At 36.2% G+C, this 18,402-nt stretch overlaps 1 protein-coding gene across 1 annotated transcript; it reads left to right on the top strand.

The window, feature by feature from the left end:
- The first annotated feature begins 1,622 nt into the window (after positions 1-1,622).
- LOC107670656 (uncharacterized) lies at positions 1,623-13,100 on the top strand. Its single transcript, XM_016463335.1, has 2 exons — positions 1,623-1,636; positions 12,313-13,100. Exon 2 carries the CDS (start codon positions 12,321-12,323, stop codon positions 13,095-13,097), a length of 777 nt encoding a protein of 258 aa, XP_016318821.1. The 5' UTR covers positions 1,623-1,636; positions 12,313-12,320; the 3' UTR covers positions 13,098-13,100.
- Positions 13,101-18,402: the final 5,302 nt, after the last annotated feature.

Below are 18,402 nucleotides of genomic sequence, written 5' to 3' on the forward strand. Positions count from 1 at the left end.
GCAGTCCACACTTATGGCCATCCCACCCTGTCTGCCACCTGAGGGCGATAGAGTGCTAGCAGGAAGTGAGTTGGCAGTTTGAGCAGTCGGTGAGAAAGGCTCACCTTTTTTGTTCTGATATTTTGTTGTTATTATTTGGGAAAAAGTTTTATTTTGGTACACTTTTTGTTTTATCTTTTCCTCCCAGCAGCTCACGCTGTTTTGGGGGGAAGCTACGTTTTTTTTTGGGCTTTAATTTTCAAAATGGATAGATTAACGGCAACGACCCCTGCAATGGCAAGAGAAACACCAAGAGGAAATTAAATTGGACTTGAACAATGACACCGAGATGGAAACTAAAAGGAAAAGGAGACTAAGAAGGAAATTCGAAAAAGAGTTTACAGTAAGGAAGCAACAGTAAGAGTGGACTTAATGGATGTGGATGATGTGAGAGCAGTGCATATTATAAAGTCAGTGACAGAAAAAGTTGGAGAAGGGAAAATCTTGGCGGTTCGACCTAAACAAACAAGGTGTTTTGAGGTGACTTTGGAGAGGGAGAAGGACACTGAGGAGTTGATGAATGGACTAATTATCAAAGGAAAAACCTGTGAGGTAACAAGACTTAAAAACAGAGACTTTGTTGTTTCCTTCATGCATCTGCCTGTTTACATGGACGACGAGGACATTTTAAAGAAAGTGGAGGGATGGGGAGTTCTCCCCATCTCTAAGATAAAAAGAAGGGTCTATCCAGGCACACAGACGGAACAAGATTTGTAAGAACAAGATTCCCCAGAGAAGTGATCTCACTCCTGTACAGCACCAAGCTCAACACAGCGGAAGGACCACAGCACTTTCGGGTGATGCACAGCCAGCAGGTAAAAACCTGCAGGTTGTGCATGAGCCCGGAGCATATGGTGAAAGACTGTCCGGAGTTTAGGTGCTACAAATGCGATGAGGGGACACTTTGCGAGGGACTGCAAAGCGGTGAAGTGCCCAGATTGCGAGGAGGTGCTCAACAACTGTGAATGCTGGATGGAAAATGAGGAAGAGGAGGAAGAAGGTGTGAGCGGGCAGATGCATGAAGGAGACAGCTAAAAGGGGCAAGAGGAAGGAACCACGACAACACAGGTTAATGGAACTAAAGAAAATAAGGACAAAGGAGAACAGAGTAAAGACAGTAACATACAGGAAGAGCAAGCACAACAAGGGGGAGAAGCGGAGATGCAAATAGACATTCCTCAGACTGTTGAAAAACTTTTGGACAGAATAGAACATCAAAGGATCGTGAATGAAGAACAGACTGTTGAGAGTGGCAGTGAAGAGGAAAAGGAGGACAAAGCTGGGAAACAAACGAAAAGAAGATCAATCAAGGTAAAACCAAGTTTGGGTGGGGCAAGGAAAAAGGTAGTTAAAGAGGACTCATTGAAAAATGTAAACAGATATGAACTGTTAAAGGACTTGGGGGAGATAGAATGATAATTGATGGGCTTGATATATATTCTTTTCGGTCTCATGATGGTGAAGATAGTAACATTTAATGCGAGAGGACTTCAAGATGTAAGAAAGTTTGATAAAGTAAAAGAAATGTGTAAAAAAAGAAGACAATGCTACAAGAAACAAATTGGACAGAAGGGTCTATAAAGGAAATGAGGAAAAGGTGGAACGAACGGTGAAATTCTGTATAATAATGGTGATGAAAGAAATGGTAGAGGTGTGGCAATTTTAATAAGAGAAAACTGTTGTAAAATGCAAAGAAATATACAAACATGAAATAGGGAAATGTTTGGTAGTGGAAATGAGTTATGAAGAGAAGAATATTATACTGGTCAACATACATGCACCAACGAAAGAAAAAGAAAACAGATTGTTTTTTAACATTATCAAGACAATTGTGAGGAATTATAAATATATTATTATGCTGGGGGATTTTAATACAGTTTTTAGCAAACAAGATATAGCGGAGGGTATGGTTTTCAAAACTGATACGGGAAGGAAAGAGTTAAGATCACTAATGGAAGAAAACAATATGATGGATGTATGGAGGGAAAGGAACGAAAACAAAAGAGAATACTCTAGAAGACAAATAGTAGGCAATTTCATTTATCAAACAAGAATAGATATGGTTTTATGTACAAGGAATTTAGAACGTTTTATAGAGAAGTTAAGGTATGAAGAAACGAGTTTAAGTGATCATAAGCCATTTTTTGTACATTTGGATTGGGATGCTGGGAAAAGAGGGCCAGGGGTATGGGTTTTAAATACAGACATTTTAAAGGATGGGAATTATGTTGAAACAATAAAAGACATGATAAAAAAGAAAAAGAAAATGTTTACAGAGATTTTGCAAGGGGTCAGGAGGAAAAGTAAATGAAGAAAAAACTGTATATATGAGATTTCGGCAGACGACAAATTTAACGGGGAGTTTTAAATTTAAGGAAGTAAAAGAAATGAAGATTTTAGGAATTTTAATGGGGAAAGATGAAGATAAAGTAAGAGAAACCATGTGGGAAGAAATAATGGGAAGCATTGAAAGAAGACTGAACTTTTGGAAATTGAGGGCACTAAATTTAAAAGGGAAGGTTTTAATCCTGAATGTTTTAATGACATCAAAATTGTGGTATTTTTTATGTGACATCTATGTCACATATAAATGTGTGGGTGGAAAGAAGGTTGAAAATATGTCTTTTAGACTTCTTATGGGTAGGGAAACCAGCTAGAATTGCGTACGATACTTTAATAGGGATGGTGGAAAAAGGAGGTTTGGGTTTAATGGATGTGGAGCCAAGGAAAAATAGTCTGGGAGTTAGTGATGCGCGGATGGCGGTTATATGGCATTGGATCAATGCACGCAAAGCTCCGGGTCCTGACAACATTCCTGGGCGTGTACTGAGAGACTGTGCAGTGGAACTCACTGATGTCTTCACAGACATTTTCAACATCTCGAGCTCGGAGCCCTCTCCCCGGACAGCACGCCAAATACGCATAATCTTTACTCTGTTCATTATATGTAAGTGTGAACTAGTGAAACGAAAGTCAAAGAGAGAAGACACCGTACAGCTGAATCACTTACGCTGTTTTCATCTGATGGTTTGTGTGGATTTATTTACTCATCTAACCTACACGCTATATTGAATAAAGGTTTTGCAGTAATTTCCCTCATTTTAAAGTCGAAAGCTGCGGGAATGAGTAATGTGATGTATGCGCAATCCCGCAACGAAATTCAGGATCTGATTAAACATAATTCTATTATAGAGAGACTTGTGAAATAGATTTTCATGACTTTTCAAAAACTTTTTGAGTTTATTTATTTTTACAAAACTTTCTAGGCCTGGAAATTGCTGTTCAATGACTTTTCCAGGTTTTTCATGACCGTACGAACCCTAATGTGACGATCGGGTGCTGGTCAGGTGCGGTTATCTAAATCAGACAAAAATACAGGTGTGGGCGGTTGGCGGGTGGATAATTTATTTGAAGCTGCGGATTCGGGTGACATTTTAGCTCATCTGCGCATCACTACTGGGAGTCAAATTAGTCAAAAAGTATCTGGATGAGGGAAACAAAGCAGAATGGAAAACAACAATGGAATTTTTTTTAAACAAATGTGGGAATTTTAATCTGGGAGATGATGTGTTATGGATGAGAACAAAAGAATGGATAACAGAGGGGTTGCCAAAGTTTTACAAAGAAGTTTTAAGGGCTTGGGGAAAACTTTTAGCTACTGTACAGTACAACTTACATGGAAGAGAAAACATTTTAAATCAGCCATTATTCCTAAACACCGGCATTTTAAACCAAGGGAAGGAAATATATTTAAAAAAATGGATGGAAGTTGGAATAGTTAAAGTAAGAGATGTTGTATATGAATATAAAGAAGGATTTTTACCAATGCAGTACATAGTAGATGTGATGGACGGAAGCAAAATAAGAATTTAATATGCAAGAACTAAAAAATAAGTATGAAATTATAAAAAATGCAATACCTAAAGAATGGATAAAAAAGGTTGAAACTATGGAAGGGGGGAAAGAGGAAAAGGATGTGTATGTAATACTGGGAGAGAAATTGTGGCTTTTAAAGGAATGTACAGTGAAAATGTTTAATGGCTTTTTCAGAGATGTGATTTTTAAGAAACCGGTTGCAAACAAATTTTGGCAGAAGACATTTAAAGGTTTAAAAGAAGAGGATATTTGGAAAAACATGAAAGGGGAGATAACTGAGGTCAAATTGGAAAATTCTGAGGTTTTTATCAGACACAGAGTGCTGTTTACTGATGTTATACTCAATAAAATTGGTATGGAACAAAGTGCCACATGCAAAGTATGAAGTGAGGAAGATTTTTTACATGTGTTTTTATACTATAGAGCATTGAAGGATTTTAATGACAAATGTAAAACTATTATTGTAAACCTGGGAGGGGAGCAAGATGGAGAAGTTACAGAGTGGAATAAGATCATTATGTTAGGGTGGGATAAGAAGAAAAGAAACAAAAAGGTGATCAATCTGTTTGTAATGCTAATGAAAAAAAGCCATCTGGGAAAGAAGAGTGATCGCAAAAAAAAGAACAAATTATACTTGATGTGTGGTGTTTGTTTAAAAGGCGTTGGGAAATGTATATAGAATGTTTGTATAGTTATTTTAAACAGGGACAAAAAAATAAGGAATTTGATAAGGTTTTTACTTCAGAGGTTTACTCAGTTTTCAAGGAGTTTAATATTGCAATGCCAGGAATTGAATAATGTGGAAGAAAAATATATTTTTATTCATATGAATGTCTTTGTTTTTAATTTGATTTTAATTGGAATGTTAATCGATGTCCTTGTGAAAGGCGTAATGTATTTTCGATGACCTCTCATCATATGTTTTTTAAGAAAATATTACATTTGATGTGAGAGCTGTATTGGGAATATTGGATGATCAAATTGTTTCAATAAAAAAAAAAAAAACTCTTTGTGGCAGTCTCCGCTTATGGCCATACCACCCTGTCTGCGCCCGATCTCGTCTGATCTCGGAAGCTAAGCAAGGTCGGGCCTGGTTAGTACTTGGATGGGAGACCGCCTGGGAATACCAGGTGCTGTAAGCTTTAACGTTTTCATACGAAGGGTTTTTACACTTGTTTTTATATTGTAATGAGCTGAAAGATTTTAATGAGAGATGTAAAAGCATGATTTTAATTTTGAGAGTTTTGAGAGGTGGGAACTTTGAGTGGGAGAAGGTGTTAATGTTAGGCATTAATGAGAAATGTAAAAATAATAAAAATAAAAAGTTACTAGTGATGTTGATGAAAAGTGCAGTATGGGAAAGAAGGGTGGTGGTAAAAAAGGAAAATGTTTTACTTGATGTGTGGAATGTGTATAAGAGAAAAGTTGAGAAATATGTTGAATACCTGTTTTATTTTTTTAAGTCTGAGGAAATTATGGATGTTTTTTATTGTGTTTTTACTCAGGAGGTCTTAAAGGTTTTAAATGACTTGGGGATGGAATTGTCATTTTTAAAAGATTAAACCAATTAATGACTCCTTTTTTAAATGTTTGTAAGATGTCTGTAAATTCTTAGTTTTAGGAGTTTTATGACAAATAAATCATCTTATGTATTTTAATATGTTAAATAATTGATATGTATGTTTGAATTGATATATTTCTTCAATAAAAAAAAAACAAAGCAGAATGGAAAACAACAATGGAATTTTTTTTAAACAAATGTGGGAATTTTAATCTGGGAGATGATGTGTTATGGATGAGAACAAAAGAATGGATAACAGAGGGGTTGCCAAAGTTTTACAAAGAAGTTTTAAGGGCTTGGGGAAAACTTTTAGCTACTGTACAGTACAACTTACATGGAAGAGAAAACATTTTAAATCAGCCATTATTCCTAAACACCGGCATTTTAAACCAAGGGAAGGAAATATATTTAAAAAAATGGATGGAAGTTGGAATAGTTAAAGTAAGAGATGTTGTATATGAATATAAAGAAGGATTTTTACCAATGCAGTACATAGTAGATGTGATGGACGGAAGCAAAATAAGAATTTAATATGCAAGAACTAAAAAATAAGTATGAAATTATAAAAAATGCAATACCTAAAGAATGGATAAAAAAGGTTGAAACTATGGAAGGGGGGAAAGAGGAAAAGGATGTGTATGTAATACTGGGAGAGAAATTGTGGCTTTTAAAGGAATGTACAGTGAAAATGTTTAATGGCTTTTTCAGAGATGTGATTTTTAAGAAACCGGTTGCAAACAAATTTTGGCAGAAGACATTTAAAGGTTTAAAAGAAGAGGATATTTGGAAAAACATGAAAGGGGAGATAACTGAGGTCAAATTGGAAAATTCTGAGGTTTTTATCAGACACAGAGTGCTGTTTACTGATGTTATACTCAATAAAATTGGTATGGAACAAAGTGCCACATGCAAAGTATGAAGTGAGGAAGATTTTTTACATGTGTTTTTATACTATAGAGCATTGAAGGATTTTAATGACAAATGTAAAACTATTATTGTAAACCTGGGAGGGGAGCAAGATGGAGAAGTTACAGAGTGGAATAAGATCATTATGTTAGGGTGGGATAAGAAGAAAAGAAACAAAAAGGTGATCAATCTGTTTGTAATGCTAATGAAAAAAAGCCATCTGGGAAAGAAGAGTGATCGCAAAAAAAAGAACAAATTATACTTGATGTGTGGTGTTTGTTTAAAAGGCGTTGGGAAATGTATATAGAATGTTTGTATAGTTATTTTAAACAGGGACAAAAAAATAAGGAATTTGATAAGGTTTTTACTTCAGAGGTTTACTCAGTTTTCAAGGAGTTTAATATTGCAATGCCAGGAATGGAATAATATGGAAGAAAAATATATTTTTATTCATTTGAATGTCTTTGTTTTTATTTTGGTTTTAATTGGAATGTTAATCTCTGTCCTTGTGAGAGGCTTAATGTATTTTCGATGACCTCTCATCATATGTTTTTTAAGAAAATATTACATTTGATGTGAGAGCTGTATTGGGAATATTGGATGATCAAATTGTTTCAATAAAAAAAAAAAAAACTCTTTGTGGCAGTCTCCGCTTATGGCCATACCACCCTGTCTGCGCCCGATCTCGTCTGATCTCGGAAGCTAAGCAAGGTCGGGCCTGGTTAGTACTTGAATGGGAGACCGCCTGGGAATACCAGGTGCTGTAAGCTTTAACGTTTTCATCACTACTTATCTAATACACTGGCCTATAGGGTGTATGATATTTAAATAGCCCACTCTTTGTGGCAGTCCCCGCGTACGGCCATACCACCCTGTCTGCCACCTGAGGTAAAGTATGCCAGGATGCAGACGAAGGGTTTTTACACTTGTTTTTATATTGTAATGAGCTGAAAGATTTTAATGAGAGATGTAAAAGCATGATTTTAATTTTGAGAGGAGAAGAAAATGGGAACTTTGAGTGGGAAAAGGTGTTAATGTTAGGCATTAATGAGAAATGTAAAAATAAAAAACTCATTAATTTACTAGTGATGTTGATGAAAAGTGCAGTATGGGAAAGAAGGGTGGTGGTAAAAAAGGAAAATGTTTTAATTGATGTGTGGAATGTGTTTAAGAGAAAAGTTGAGAAATATGTTGAATGCCGGTTTTATTTTTTTTTAAGTTGGAGGAATTTTTTATTATGTTTTTACTCAGGAGGTCTTAAAGGTTTTAAATGACTTGGGGATGGAATTGTCATTTTTAAAAGATTAAACCATTTAATGACTCCTTTTTTAAATGTTTGTAAGTAAGATGTCTTTAAACTCTTAATTTTAGGAGTTGTATGTCAAAGAAAGCATCTTATGTATTTTAATATGTTAAATAATTGATATGTATGTTTGAATTGATACATTTCTATAATAAAAATAAATAAATAAAAAAAGTCTGCGCCCGATCTCGTCTGATCTCGGAAGCTAAGCAGGGTCGGGCCTGGTTAGTACTTGGATGGGAGACCGCCTGGGAATACCAGGTGCGGTAAGCTTTTGTGTTTTCTTTACTACTTATCTAATACACTGGCCTTTAGGGTGGCTGATCTTTAAATAGCCCACTCTTTGTGACAGTCCTCGCTTACGGCCATACCACCCTGAGGGCGCTAGAGGGAGCTAGTGAAAAACAGGAAGTGTGTTGGCTATAGGGAGGAGAGAAAGTCTCACCCAGACTTTTGTGTTGTTTTTTTGCGTTGTTTTTGTCCAAAATAAGTATTTTGTTTTCAAGTTTTTTGTGTTATTTTTGTTATTTGTCCTCCCAACAGCTTTGCTGTTTGGGATGGATCATTTCAGTTTTGTGTTTTTTTATGGACGGATTAACGGCAACGGACATGGATTTGGCACGAGAGACAAGACGGCAAACGAAAAGTGGACTTGATAAAAGACAACGAGAAAAGGATTACCCTTAAAGGAGACGCAAACGGATCTATGCTAAGGAAGCGACGGTGGTGATTGATTTGACGGAGGTACAGGACGGGAGAGCGGAGGACATTATAAAAGCATTGACGGACAAGATTGAAGTGACCAGCATACTAGCGGTAAGACCAAAAATGATGAAACAATATGAAATTACATTGGAGAAAGAGGAAGATGTTGAGAAACTGGCAGATGGATTGATGATAAAAGGAAAGCCGTGTGAAATTAAAAAGTTGAATAATAAGGATTTTGTTGTTTCTTTCATGCATCTGCCTGCTTACCTGGAGGACGACGAGATTTTAAAAAAGCTGGAGGGATGGGGGGTAACTCCCATCTCCCAGATCTAACGGAGATTCTACCCGGGCACCCGCATAGAGGATGGAACGAAATTCGTGAGAGTACGGTTCCCGAAAGAGGTGGCTTCTCTGCCCTACAGCATGAGAATGGAGACGGAAGAGGGTCCGCAGTATTTCAAGATGGGGGGAGAAAAGAACTAAGGTCATTGATGGAAGAGAAAAATATGATTGATGTGTGGCGGGAAAGAAATGGAAAAAAGAAGGAATTTTCAAGAAGACAGTTGGTGGGAAATTTTATGTGCCAAACCAGAATAGACTATTTTTTAAGTACCAGAAATCTTGAATGTTTTATTGATGGAATATTTTACAAAGAAATGACCTTAAGCGATCACAAAATGGTTTTAATGACAATGGATTTTAAAAGAGAAATGAAGGGACCTGGGGTGTGGATTTTAAACACTGAGGTTTTAAAGTATGAAAGTTTTAAAAAAGAGATCGAAAATATGTTAGATGAGAGGAAAACAGACCAGATGTATATGGAAGACAAAAGGCAATGGTGGGAAAATGTAAAGTATGAGATTAAGAAATATTCAATAATGGTTATAAATTTGAAAAGGTGAAGGAATTGTGTAGAAATGAAGATGTGATTTTATTGCAAGAGACTAACTGGAAAAAGAATGTTATGGAGGATTTTAAAAAAAGATGGGAAGGGGAATTACTTTTCAATAACGAAGAGGAAAAAATGGGAGGAGGAGTGGCGGTTTTAATAAGAAAAGACAGAGGTATAAAGACAAAACATATATATAATGATAAAAAAGGAAAATGTATAGTGGTAGAAATTGAAATGGAAGAAGACAAATTTATTTTAGTGAACGTGCACGCTCCCAATGAAGAAAAAGAAAAGAAAATGTACTTTAATGTTTTAGCTGACGTAATTGAAAAATGGAGGAAGGTGGTGATCGCAGGGGATTTTAACACTGTTTTTAGTAAAATGGATATGGCAAACGGGATGGTTTTTAAATCAGATGGGGGGAGAAAAGAACTAAGGTCATTGATGGAAGAGAAAAATATGATTGATGTGTGGCGGGAAAGAAATGGAAAAAAGAAGGAATTTTCAAGAAGACAGTTGGTGGGAAATTTTATGTGCCAAACCAGAATAGACTATTTTTTAAGTACCAGAAATCTTGAATGTTTTATTGATGGAATATTTTACAAAGAAACGACCTTAAGCGATCACAAAATGGTTTTAATGACAATGGATTTTAAAAGAGAAACGAAGGGACCTGGGGTGTGGATTTTAAACACTGAGGTTTTAAAGTATGAAAGTTTTAAAAAAGAGATCGAAAATATATTAGATGAGAGGAAAACAGACCAGATGTATATGGAAGACAAAAGGCAATGGTGGGAAAATGTAAAGTATGAGATTAAGAAATATTCAATAAACTACTGTAATTTGTTACAAAAGGTTAAAAGAACTAAGGAGAAAGAAATAAGGAGAACTCTAAAAGAGGAGTTAAATAAAAATGAAGTAAATGTGCAAAAAGTAATCGAAATAGAAAATACGTTGGGAAAAGTAGAAGAGGAGAAATGCAAGGGGGCCATGTTAAGAAGCAAAGCAAAATACACGGTGAAAGGAGAAAAATGTAACCGATTTTTTTTTAATCTTGAGAAAAGCAGGGGAGAGCGGAAACAATTAAAGAACTTAAAAGTGGGGATGGACAGGTGGTTTCAGATACAGAGGGGATTATAAAAGAAGTGAAATCATTTTATGAGGAACTTTTTAAGTCAGAGGGAGGAGATGAGGAAAAAAGGAACATTTTGTTGCAACAGATAAGAAGGAAAGTTGGTGAGGAGGATAAAAAGGATTGTGAAAGGGAAATAACAACAGAAGAGATCACACAAGCCATAAATCAATTAAGAGTGAGGAAAAGCCCTGGGGTTGATGGTATTGGAAGTGAGTTTTACAAAGTTTTGAAAGAAAAGGTAAGCGTGATTTTAAATGAAATTTTTGAAGAAGTTTTAAAAAAAGAAAGAGTACACCCAAGAATGGGGCTAGGATTAATGAAAATAATATACAAGAAAAAAGGAGACAAAACTGAGCTGAAGAATTTTAGACCTATTACAATGCTAAACACTGATTTTAAAATTTTAGCCAAGGTTTTAGCGAACAGGTTGAAAAATGTCATGCCAAGTATAATAGAAACCAACCAAGCGTATGGAGTAAAGGGGAGGGATATAGCAGATGTTACTAGCAGCATAAGAGATATAGTGGGGTATATAAAAGAAAAGGAAAAAAGTGCATACATTATAAGTATGGACTTCGAAAAGGCTTTTGACAGAGTGGAACATGGGTTTTTATTTGCGGTTTTAAAGGAATTTGGGTTTGGGGGTAATTTTATCAAATGGATTTCAGTTTCATACAGGGATATTTTAACAAAAGTAAAATGCAACGTTTTTTTAACTCAACCTTTTAAAGTTTTAAGATCCATAAGACAGGGGTGTCCGTTGTCGGCGCAGTTGTACTCTTTGGTGGCAGAACCTTTAGGGCTTTTAATAAATGGAGAAAAAAGAATAAAGGGAATACAAATGGAAGAGGGAGAAGAATTAATGAAAATATTTCAATATGCCGACGACACGACAATTGTGGTTGAAAACATAGAAAGTGTTAAAAGATTGATGGAGAAAACGAAATTGTATTGTGAGGGTTCGGGTGCAAAAATAAATGAAGAAAAAACAGTATACATGAAGTTTGGAAGGGCGGAGGTTCTAACAGGGATCTTTAAGTTTATGGAGGTGCAAGAAATTAAGATTTTAGGAGCAATTTTAGCAAAGAACGAAAAGGGGGCCATGGACAGTAGGTGGGAAGAGATGGTGGGAGGGATGGAAAGAAGACTGATTTTTTGGAGAAGCAGGTTTTTAAGTTTAAAGGGGAAAATGTTAGTTGTAAACATGCTAATGTTATCTAAAATGAGGTATATTTTGCATGTGATGCCATTGCCAGACTGCGTTTTTAGGAGAATAAAGAAAAGTGTTTTAGAATTTTTATGGGACAAAAAGCCTCCAAGAATTGCATATTTTACACTGATAGGGAAACCGGAGGAGGGAGGGATGGGTTTGGTGGACGTAGAACAGAAAATTAAAAGCATGAGGGTAAAGATGGTAAGAAAATATAAGATGGGGGATTTTTATGGAATTTTTACAAACGATGTTACATATATTTTTAAACAAAAGCACTTTGATATGCCGAGAGAAGATGAATGAATTTGTGGTTTTAGTTGTTCTTGGTTAGATTTAATGTTATGCATGTTTTGAAAAGATGCTTTTCTGATGTGCATTTGATGAATATTTCCCCTGTAACAGCTTTAATGTATTTTGAATATGTACAAATAAAAAAAAAACAAACAAAAAAAAAGGGCGCTAGAGAGTCGCACTACACAGGAAGTGTGTTGGCTGCAGTAGGGAGAGGAAGGCTCTCCCACATCTCTGTTTGTTTAGGAGTTTTTGTATATTTGTTATTTGGACTTTTTAGTTTGTTTTTTTGGTGTTTAAACCACCTAACAGCTTAGTGCTGTCTGGAAGGTCTTTTTTTTTTGTTTTGTTCATTTTTTTCTTTTTTTGGACGGACCCACAGTTAAAGACTTGGAAATGGCTGGAGAGACAGGAAAGGAAAACAACAATGGACTGGATTACCGACAACGAGCTGGAAACAGAAAGGATGGAGAAATGAGGAAAAGTCTGGGGGAAAGGAAATATTTAAAAGAGGCAACTGTGATTGTGGAAGTGGATAAAGTGAATGGAGTAAGAGCAGAGGATGTAATCAAAGCAGTATCAGAGAGGATTGGAGGAGGGAAAATTTTGGCGGTGAGATCGAGACAAGGAAAAGAATGCGAAGTAACATTGGAGAAGGAGGAAACGTGTGAGGAACTGATGGATGGACTGACAATAAAAGGAACTAACTGCGAGATAAAAAAAATGCAAAACAGAGAATATGTTGTTTCTTTTATGCATTTGCCCGTCTACCTGGAAGATGAACACATTTTAGAGAAATTGGAGGGTTGGGGGGTTTTCCCCATTTCAAAAATCGAAAGGAGGCTTTACACGGGCACTGATATTGAAGATGGCACAAGGTATGTCAAAGTGAGGTTCCCCAGAGAGGTGGTGTCCCTCCCGTACAGCACGAAGATGGAGACAGCAGAAGGGCAGCAGTATTGCAGGGTGATGCACAGCTGCCAGGTGAAAACCTGTAGGTTGTGCATGAGCCCCAAGCATCTGCTGAAAGATTGCCCAGATTTTAAATGTTATAAGTGCGGGGAAAAGGGACACTTTGCACGGGACTGCAATACTGTCAAGTGCCCGGACTGCCATGAGTTTTTAATTAGATGTGAGTTTTCAAAAGCTTACGAGAGTGTGCTGAACTCGTAGTTCTCTAAATGAATATAGAGCAGAACGATGTTGTCGCTCGGCTCCGAAGCGAAAAGCTGGTATGCATTGCACCTGCTGCCTTATTATACTCACGCTGTGATCAGCGGCAGCTGGATGCAATAATTGCATGCCAATGTGCATTGGCTCGTTTAGTTTACACTCGAAGTAGATTGGTCTATCGAAGCGATATCCCAATTCATCGGTCACCGACGTGACTCGGAGTGACCGACTGAAAGGGAACAGATCCTCATAGAAATTATTTATTTCTTTTAAAATCTTTTCATTCCCTTCTACAATTTTCCCATTTTTCCCTCTTATTTCTTATCATTCCAGCTTTTCCTCTCCCTTTTTCCAGATAAAAAAAAAACTTTGTACATTTTTCTCCCTCTACCACATATTTTGCTTTGCTTCTTAACCTCGACCCCTCATATTCTTTTTCTTCTATTTCTTTGTTTCTTAACCTCGCCCCCTCATATTCTTTTTCTTCTATTTCTTTGTTTTCCCTCCACTTCCTTTTAGAAGTAATATGTGATGGACGTGAACTGATTTTAGTGAATGTACATGCGCCAACAGAGGAGAAAGAAAATAAATAATTTTTTAATGTTTTAAGAAATATCGTGAAGAAATATAGAGAAATAATAATGATGGGGGATTTTAATACTGTTTTCAGTAAGCAGGATATGGCAGAAGGAATGGTTTTTAAATCGGACGCAGGGAGAAAAGAATTAAAGGAATTGATGAGTGAAAATAACTTAATAGATGTGTGGAGAGAAATTAATGTTGGAAAAAAGGAGTTTTCAAGAAGGCAAATAGTGGGACATTTTATATGTAAAACAAGAATTGATTATGTGTTGTGTGCAATAACACACATTTGGGGAATTTTATTGAAAATATCAGATATGAAGAAACCAGTTTTAGTGATCATAAGGTTTTACGTTTTAAAATAGATTGGAGTAATATGCAAAGGGAACCGGAAGTATGGATCTTAAATACAGAGATTTTAAAGAATGAAGACTATGTTTCAAAGGTTAAAGAGATTATGGAAAAGGAAAAGGAAAATGAAATGTATGATGAGGATAAGAGAATATGGTGGGAGAACGTAGAGTTTTTAATGAAACAATTTTCGATGAAGTATTGTAGTATTATGCGGCAATGCAGAATATTCAAAGAAAGAGAAATAAAGGAAAGCTTGGAAATGGAACTGAATAAATAAAAAGACATACAAAAGATAAAGGAAGTGGAGGGAAAACTGAAAGAAATAGAAGAAAAAGATCGCCTCGATGACAGATATTTGTAGGGCTGCGGGCTGGGCGACGCCCAACATGTTCGCTAGATTCTATAGCCTCCGTGTGGAGCCGGTATCCTCCTGTGTTCTCACCTCAAACGGGTAGTGGCGCCGAGAGGCCCCAGTTAGTGTCGGCTTGCTAAAACAGCTCCAGAGTGTCCTACAGTAGACCCTGCTGAGATCCTCCGTCACCCTCGGCAGCGGACGCGGCGGAACGTCCAGTGCCAGGCCTTCACGATGAATCCACGGGAACCGTGGAAGGCTGGGTTCCATATTGAAACCTAAGCGGTTCTCGTATGTGTATAGTCCACGGTATAGCCATAGAGCCCGTGTTTCCCCGGCAGACCTCTGCCTTTCCAAGAGGGTTACAAATCACCTCCAGTTCTCCATATACACCTAAACGGATGCTATATGTGTATTTGCTTCCGAAAACTCCTTCGGGAAGGATGGGGCTTCCGCAGCGTCCCTGTTGCAAGTGGAGAGGGTACGTTTTCCCAGTGTTATCGAATCTCACTCAGTAAGGTAGTGCTTTGAAAAATGGTGAGTGGAACTAGTGCAAGGGCTGTGGAAAAGAAGGAAAAAAAGAAACTGTTGAATCAGATAACTGCAAAAGTAAGTGAGGAAGATAAAAAAAGAATGTGACCAAGAAATCAGAGAAGAAGAGATTGAACGAGCAATAAATCAACTGAATAAAAAGAAGAGTCCAGGAATAGATGGTTTGGGAACTGAATTTTATGTATGTTTTAAAGGAGTTTTAACAAAGATTTTAAATGAGGTTTTTAATTACAGTTTTGAAAAAGAAGAAATTAACGAAAGAACGAGGATAGGGTTAATGAAACTGGTATATAAAAGGAAGGGGGAAATGGTAGATTTAAACTATAGGCCAATCACAATGTTGAACATGGATCTTAAGATTTTAGCGAAGGTTTTAGCAAACAGATTAAGGAAGTTATGCCAAGTATAATTGAAACAAATCAAGCATACGGAGTAAAAGGAAGAGATATAGCTGACATACAAATGAGCATAAGAGACACAATATGGTATATGAAGGATAAAAGTGAAGATGGTTATGTAATTAGCCTGGACTTTGAAAAAGCTTTTGATAGGGTGGAACACGGGTATTTATTGGAGGTTTTAATGAGTTTTGGTTTTGGGGAGAATTTTATCAAATGGATTGAGATTTTATATAATGGTGCATTAACAAGGATAAAATGTAATGGGTTTTTAACAGACTGTTTTAAAATCACAAGATCAATTAGGCAGGGTTGTCCGCTTTCAGCTTTACTCTATTCGCTTGTATCGGAACCTTTGGGATTGGCTATAAAACAAAAAGAAGAAATAATAGGGATAAAAATTGAAGAAAACAATGCTGAAGGGAAGGTTTTTCAATATGCCGATGACACAACGATAATTGTAAAAGGAAAAGATAGTGTCAAAGAAGTTATGAATGTTGTAAAAGATTTTTGTAAAGGATCTGGAAGTAAAATAAATGAGGAGAAAACAGTATATATGAGATTTGGTAAAGCTGTGGTTTTAATGGATTGATTTAACTTCAAGGAAGTGGAACAAATTAAGATTTTAGGAATTTTAATAGGGAAAAACGAGAGGAAAGTAAGAGATGAAATGTGGGAGGAACTAGTAACAGATATAGAGAGAAGGTTACATTTTTGGAAATTGAGAACATTAAACCTGAAGGGGAAGGTTTTAATATTGAATGTTTTAATGGTTTCTAATCTTTGGTATGTTTTATATGTATCTGAGATGCCTTTGTGGGCAGAAAAGAGGTTGAAGAAATGTTTTCTTGACTTTTTATGGGAGGGAAAGCCAGCAAGAATAGCGTATAACACGATTTTAGGGACGGTAGAGAAGGGAGGCTTAGGTTTAATGGATGTGGAACAGAGAAAAAATGGTATGAGAGTAAAAATAGTGAAGAAGTACCTACAAAAAGAGAGCAAAACTGAATGGAAAAAAACGATGAAATACTTTTTAAACAAATGTGGGAATTTTAAAATGGGGGATGGAATTTTATGGATGAAAACAAAAATTTGGATGACGGAAGGATTACCTGAGTTTTATAGAGAAATTTTTAGTGCCTGGGGAAAATTTTTAACGAAAATTGCATACAATCCACAAGGGAGAGAAAACAATCAACCTCTGTTCTTAAATAACAACATTTTAAAACAAGAGAAAGAAATATTTTTTTAAGAAATGGATGGAAGTGGGGATAACAAGAGTGAGAGATGTCTTGTATGAATTTAAAGATGGGTTTTTACTGCTACAATATGTTGTGGATGCGATGGACGAAGCAAAAGAAGAATACAGTAAGCAAGAAATAACAAACAAATATGAAATCATTAAAAATGCAATACCCAAAGAGTGGATTAAAAGAATAGAGAATAGAGAGTAAGAGCAAACAGAGGAAAATATTTATGTGAAACTGGCGGAAAAATTGTATGATTTTAAAAGTTAAAAGATGAAAATGTTTTATTGTGTTTTTAGAGATGGTGTATTTAAAGAGCCGATTGTAAAAAAGTACTGGATGGAAAAATTCAACTATCTAAAAGAAGAATGTATATGGAGAAACATGAGGGGGAGGTGTGTGGAAACAAAGTTGGACTGTTTGGAGTATTTTATAAGACATAAAGTGGTTTTTACTGAGACTATTTTAAGTAAAATAGGAATGGAACAACATGCGATATGTAAAGTGTGCCAGGAAAAAGAAGAGGGGATTTTACATCTGTTTTTATATTGTAAGGAATTGGAGGAATGTTTAAAGAAATGTAAATGTTTAGTTAAAGATTTGACTGGGGAGTGGGATGAAAATGGAATGGAATGGAACAGAGTGGTGATGTTTGGATGGGAAAAGAAGTGTCAAAACAAGGCCTTTATTAATCTGTGTGTAATGCTTATGAAAAGTGCGATATGGGAGAGAAGAACTGTGGCTAAAAAGCAAAAAATTGTTTTGGATATTTGGACTGTTTGTAAAAGGAAAACAGAAGTATACATGGAAAGGCTGTATATGTATTTTAAAAGTGAAAATATGTTGGATGCATTTTATGTCGTTTTTACACCAAATGTTTATTGTGTTTTAAAAGATTTAATGTGGAAGCTTCCGGGGAGCGAAGGATTCTTCTAAATTATGTATGTAAATCTAGAACATGTGATGTAGAGACTGTTTAAGAGAAACTGTATTTTTTTGAATGAAAAAAAAAAAGTCTGCGCCTGATCTCGGAAGCTAAGCAGGGTCGGGCCTGGTTAGTACTTGGATGGGAGACCGCCTGGGAATACCAGGTGCTGTAAGCTTTAACATTTTCTTCACTACTGTAGGGATTTCTATCCATAACAGACACTGATATACCATGGAATCAACCAGCATGAGATCTAAACTAATCACCCCAGCACATGATTCCAATATTCTGGGTCGACTTCCTGCCAGTCTTGTCGTCATCTACTCAGAGGAGTGATTAAAGATTAATCCAATCAAGAGATAACACAGAGATCTTTTGTATCAAAACCATGAATTCTAGATACCTCGTGAGGTCTTGTGACCACCAATGAATGTAACTATTATATCCAAACAGGGAAAAGGAGTAAGTTAATCACACCCTCAGGCTTGCAGAACAACAAACCTAAAGAACAGTGATAACATGATTCAATCTATACATCGTGACGCCACATGACTTTTTGAACATCTGCTTCCTGAAACCCCAACGGACCCGCGTCCTTTCTCTATTAGCAGAGGCAACGCGGAAATTGCATGGACCAAATTTAAAAGACTACATTTAAAATCATTTAAAGTAACAGGTCAACCAGATTCACAAATAATATGTTGTATGTCTTATATATATGCTTGATGTGTTTCATGTAAGCGGTGCAACTTTAATCAGTGTTTATTACCCTTTTTAGGAAATAAGGTTATTAAAATGTGTGTAATATGTGAAGTTTAATCTTGAACGAATGGGCACGACAAATGCAGAACATTGAAATGAGTGAAAAGCCGTTATTTTGAACGGTCTGGGT

Source organism: Sinocyclocheilus anshuiensis, unplaced genomic scaffold (genome assembly GCF_001515605.1).
Source record: "Sinocyclocheilus anshuiensis isolate Anshui unplaced genomic scaffold, SAMN03320099.WGS_v1.1 scaffold1282, whole genome shotgun sequence".
Taxonomy (NCBI): domain Eukaryota; kingdom Metazoa; phylum Chordata; class Actinopteri; order Cypriniformes; family Cyprinidae; genus Sinocyclocheilus; species Sinocyclocheilus anshuiensis.

Excerpts from the sequence above, each read along its gene's own strand:
- LOC107670656 (XM_016463335.1), top strand. The coding sequence starts at position 12,321 with ATGGCTGGAGAGACAGGAAAGGAAAACAACAATGGACTGGATTACCGA.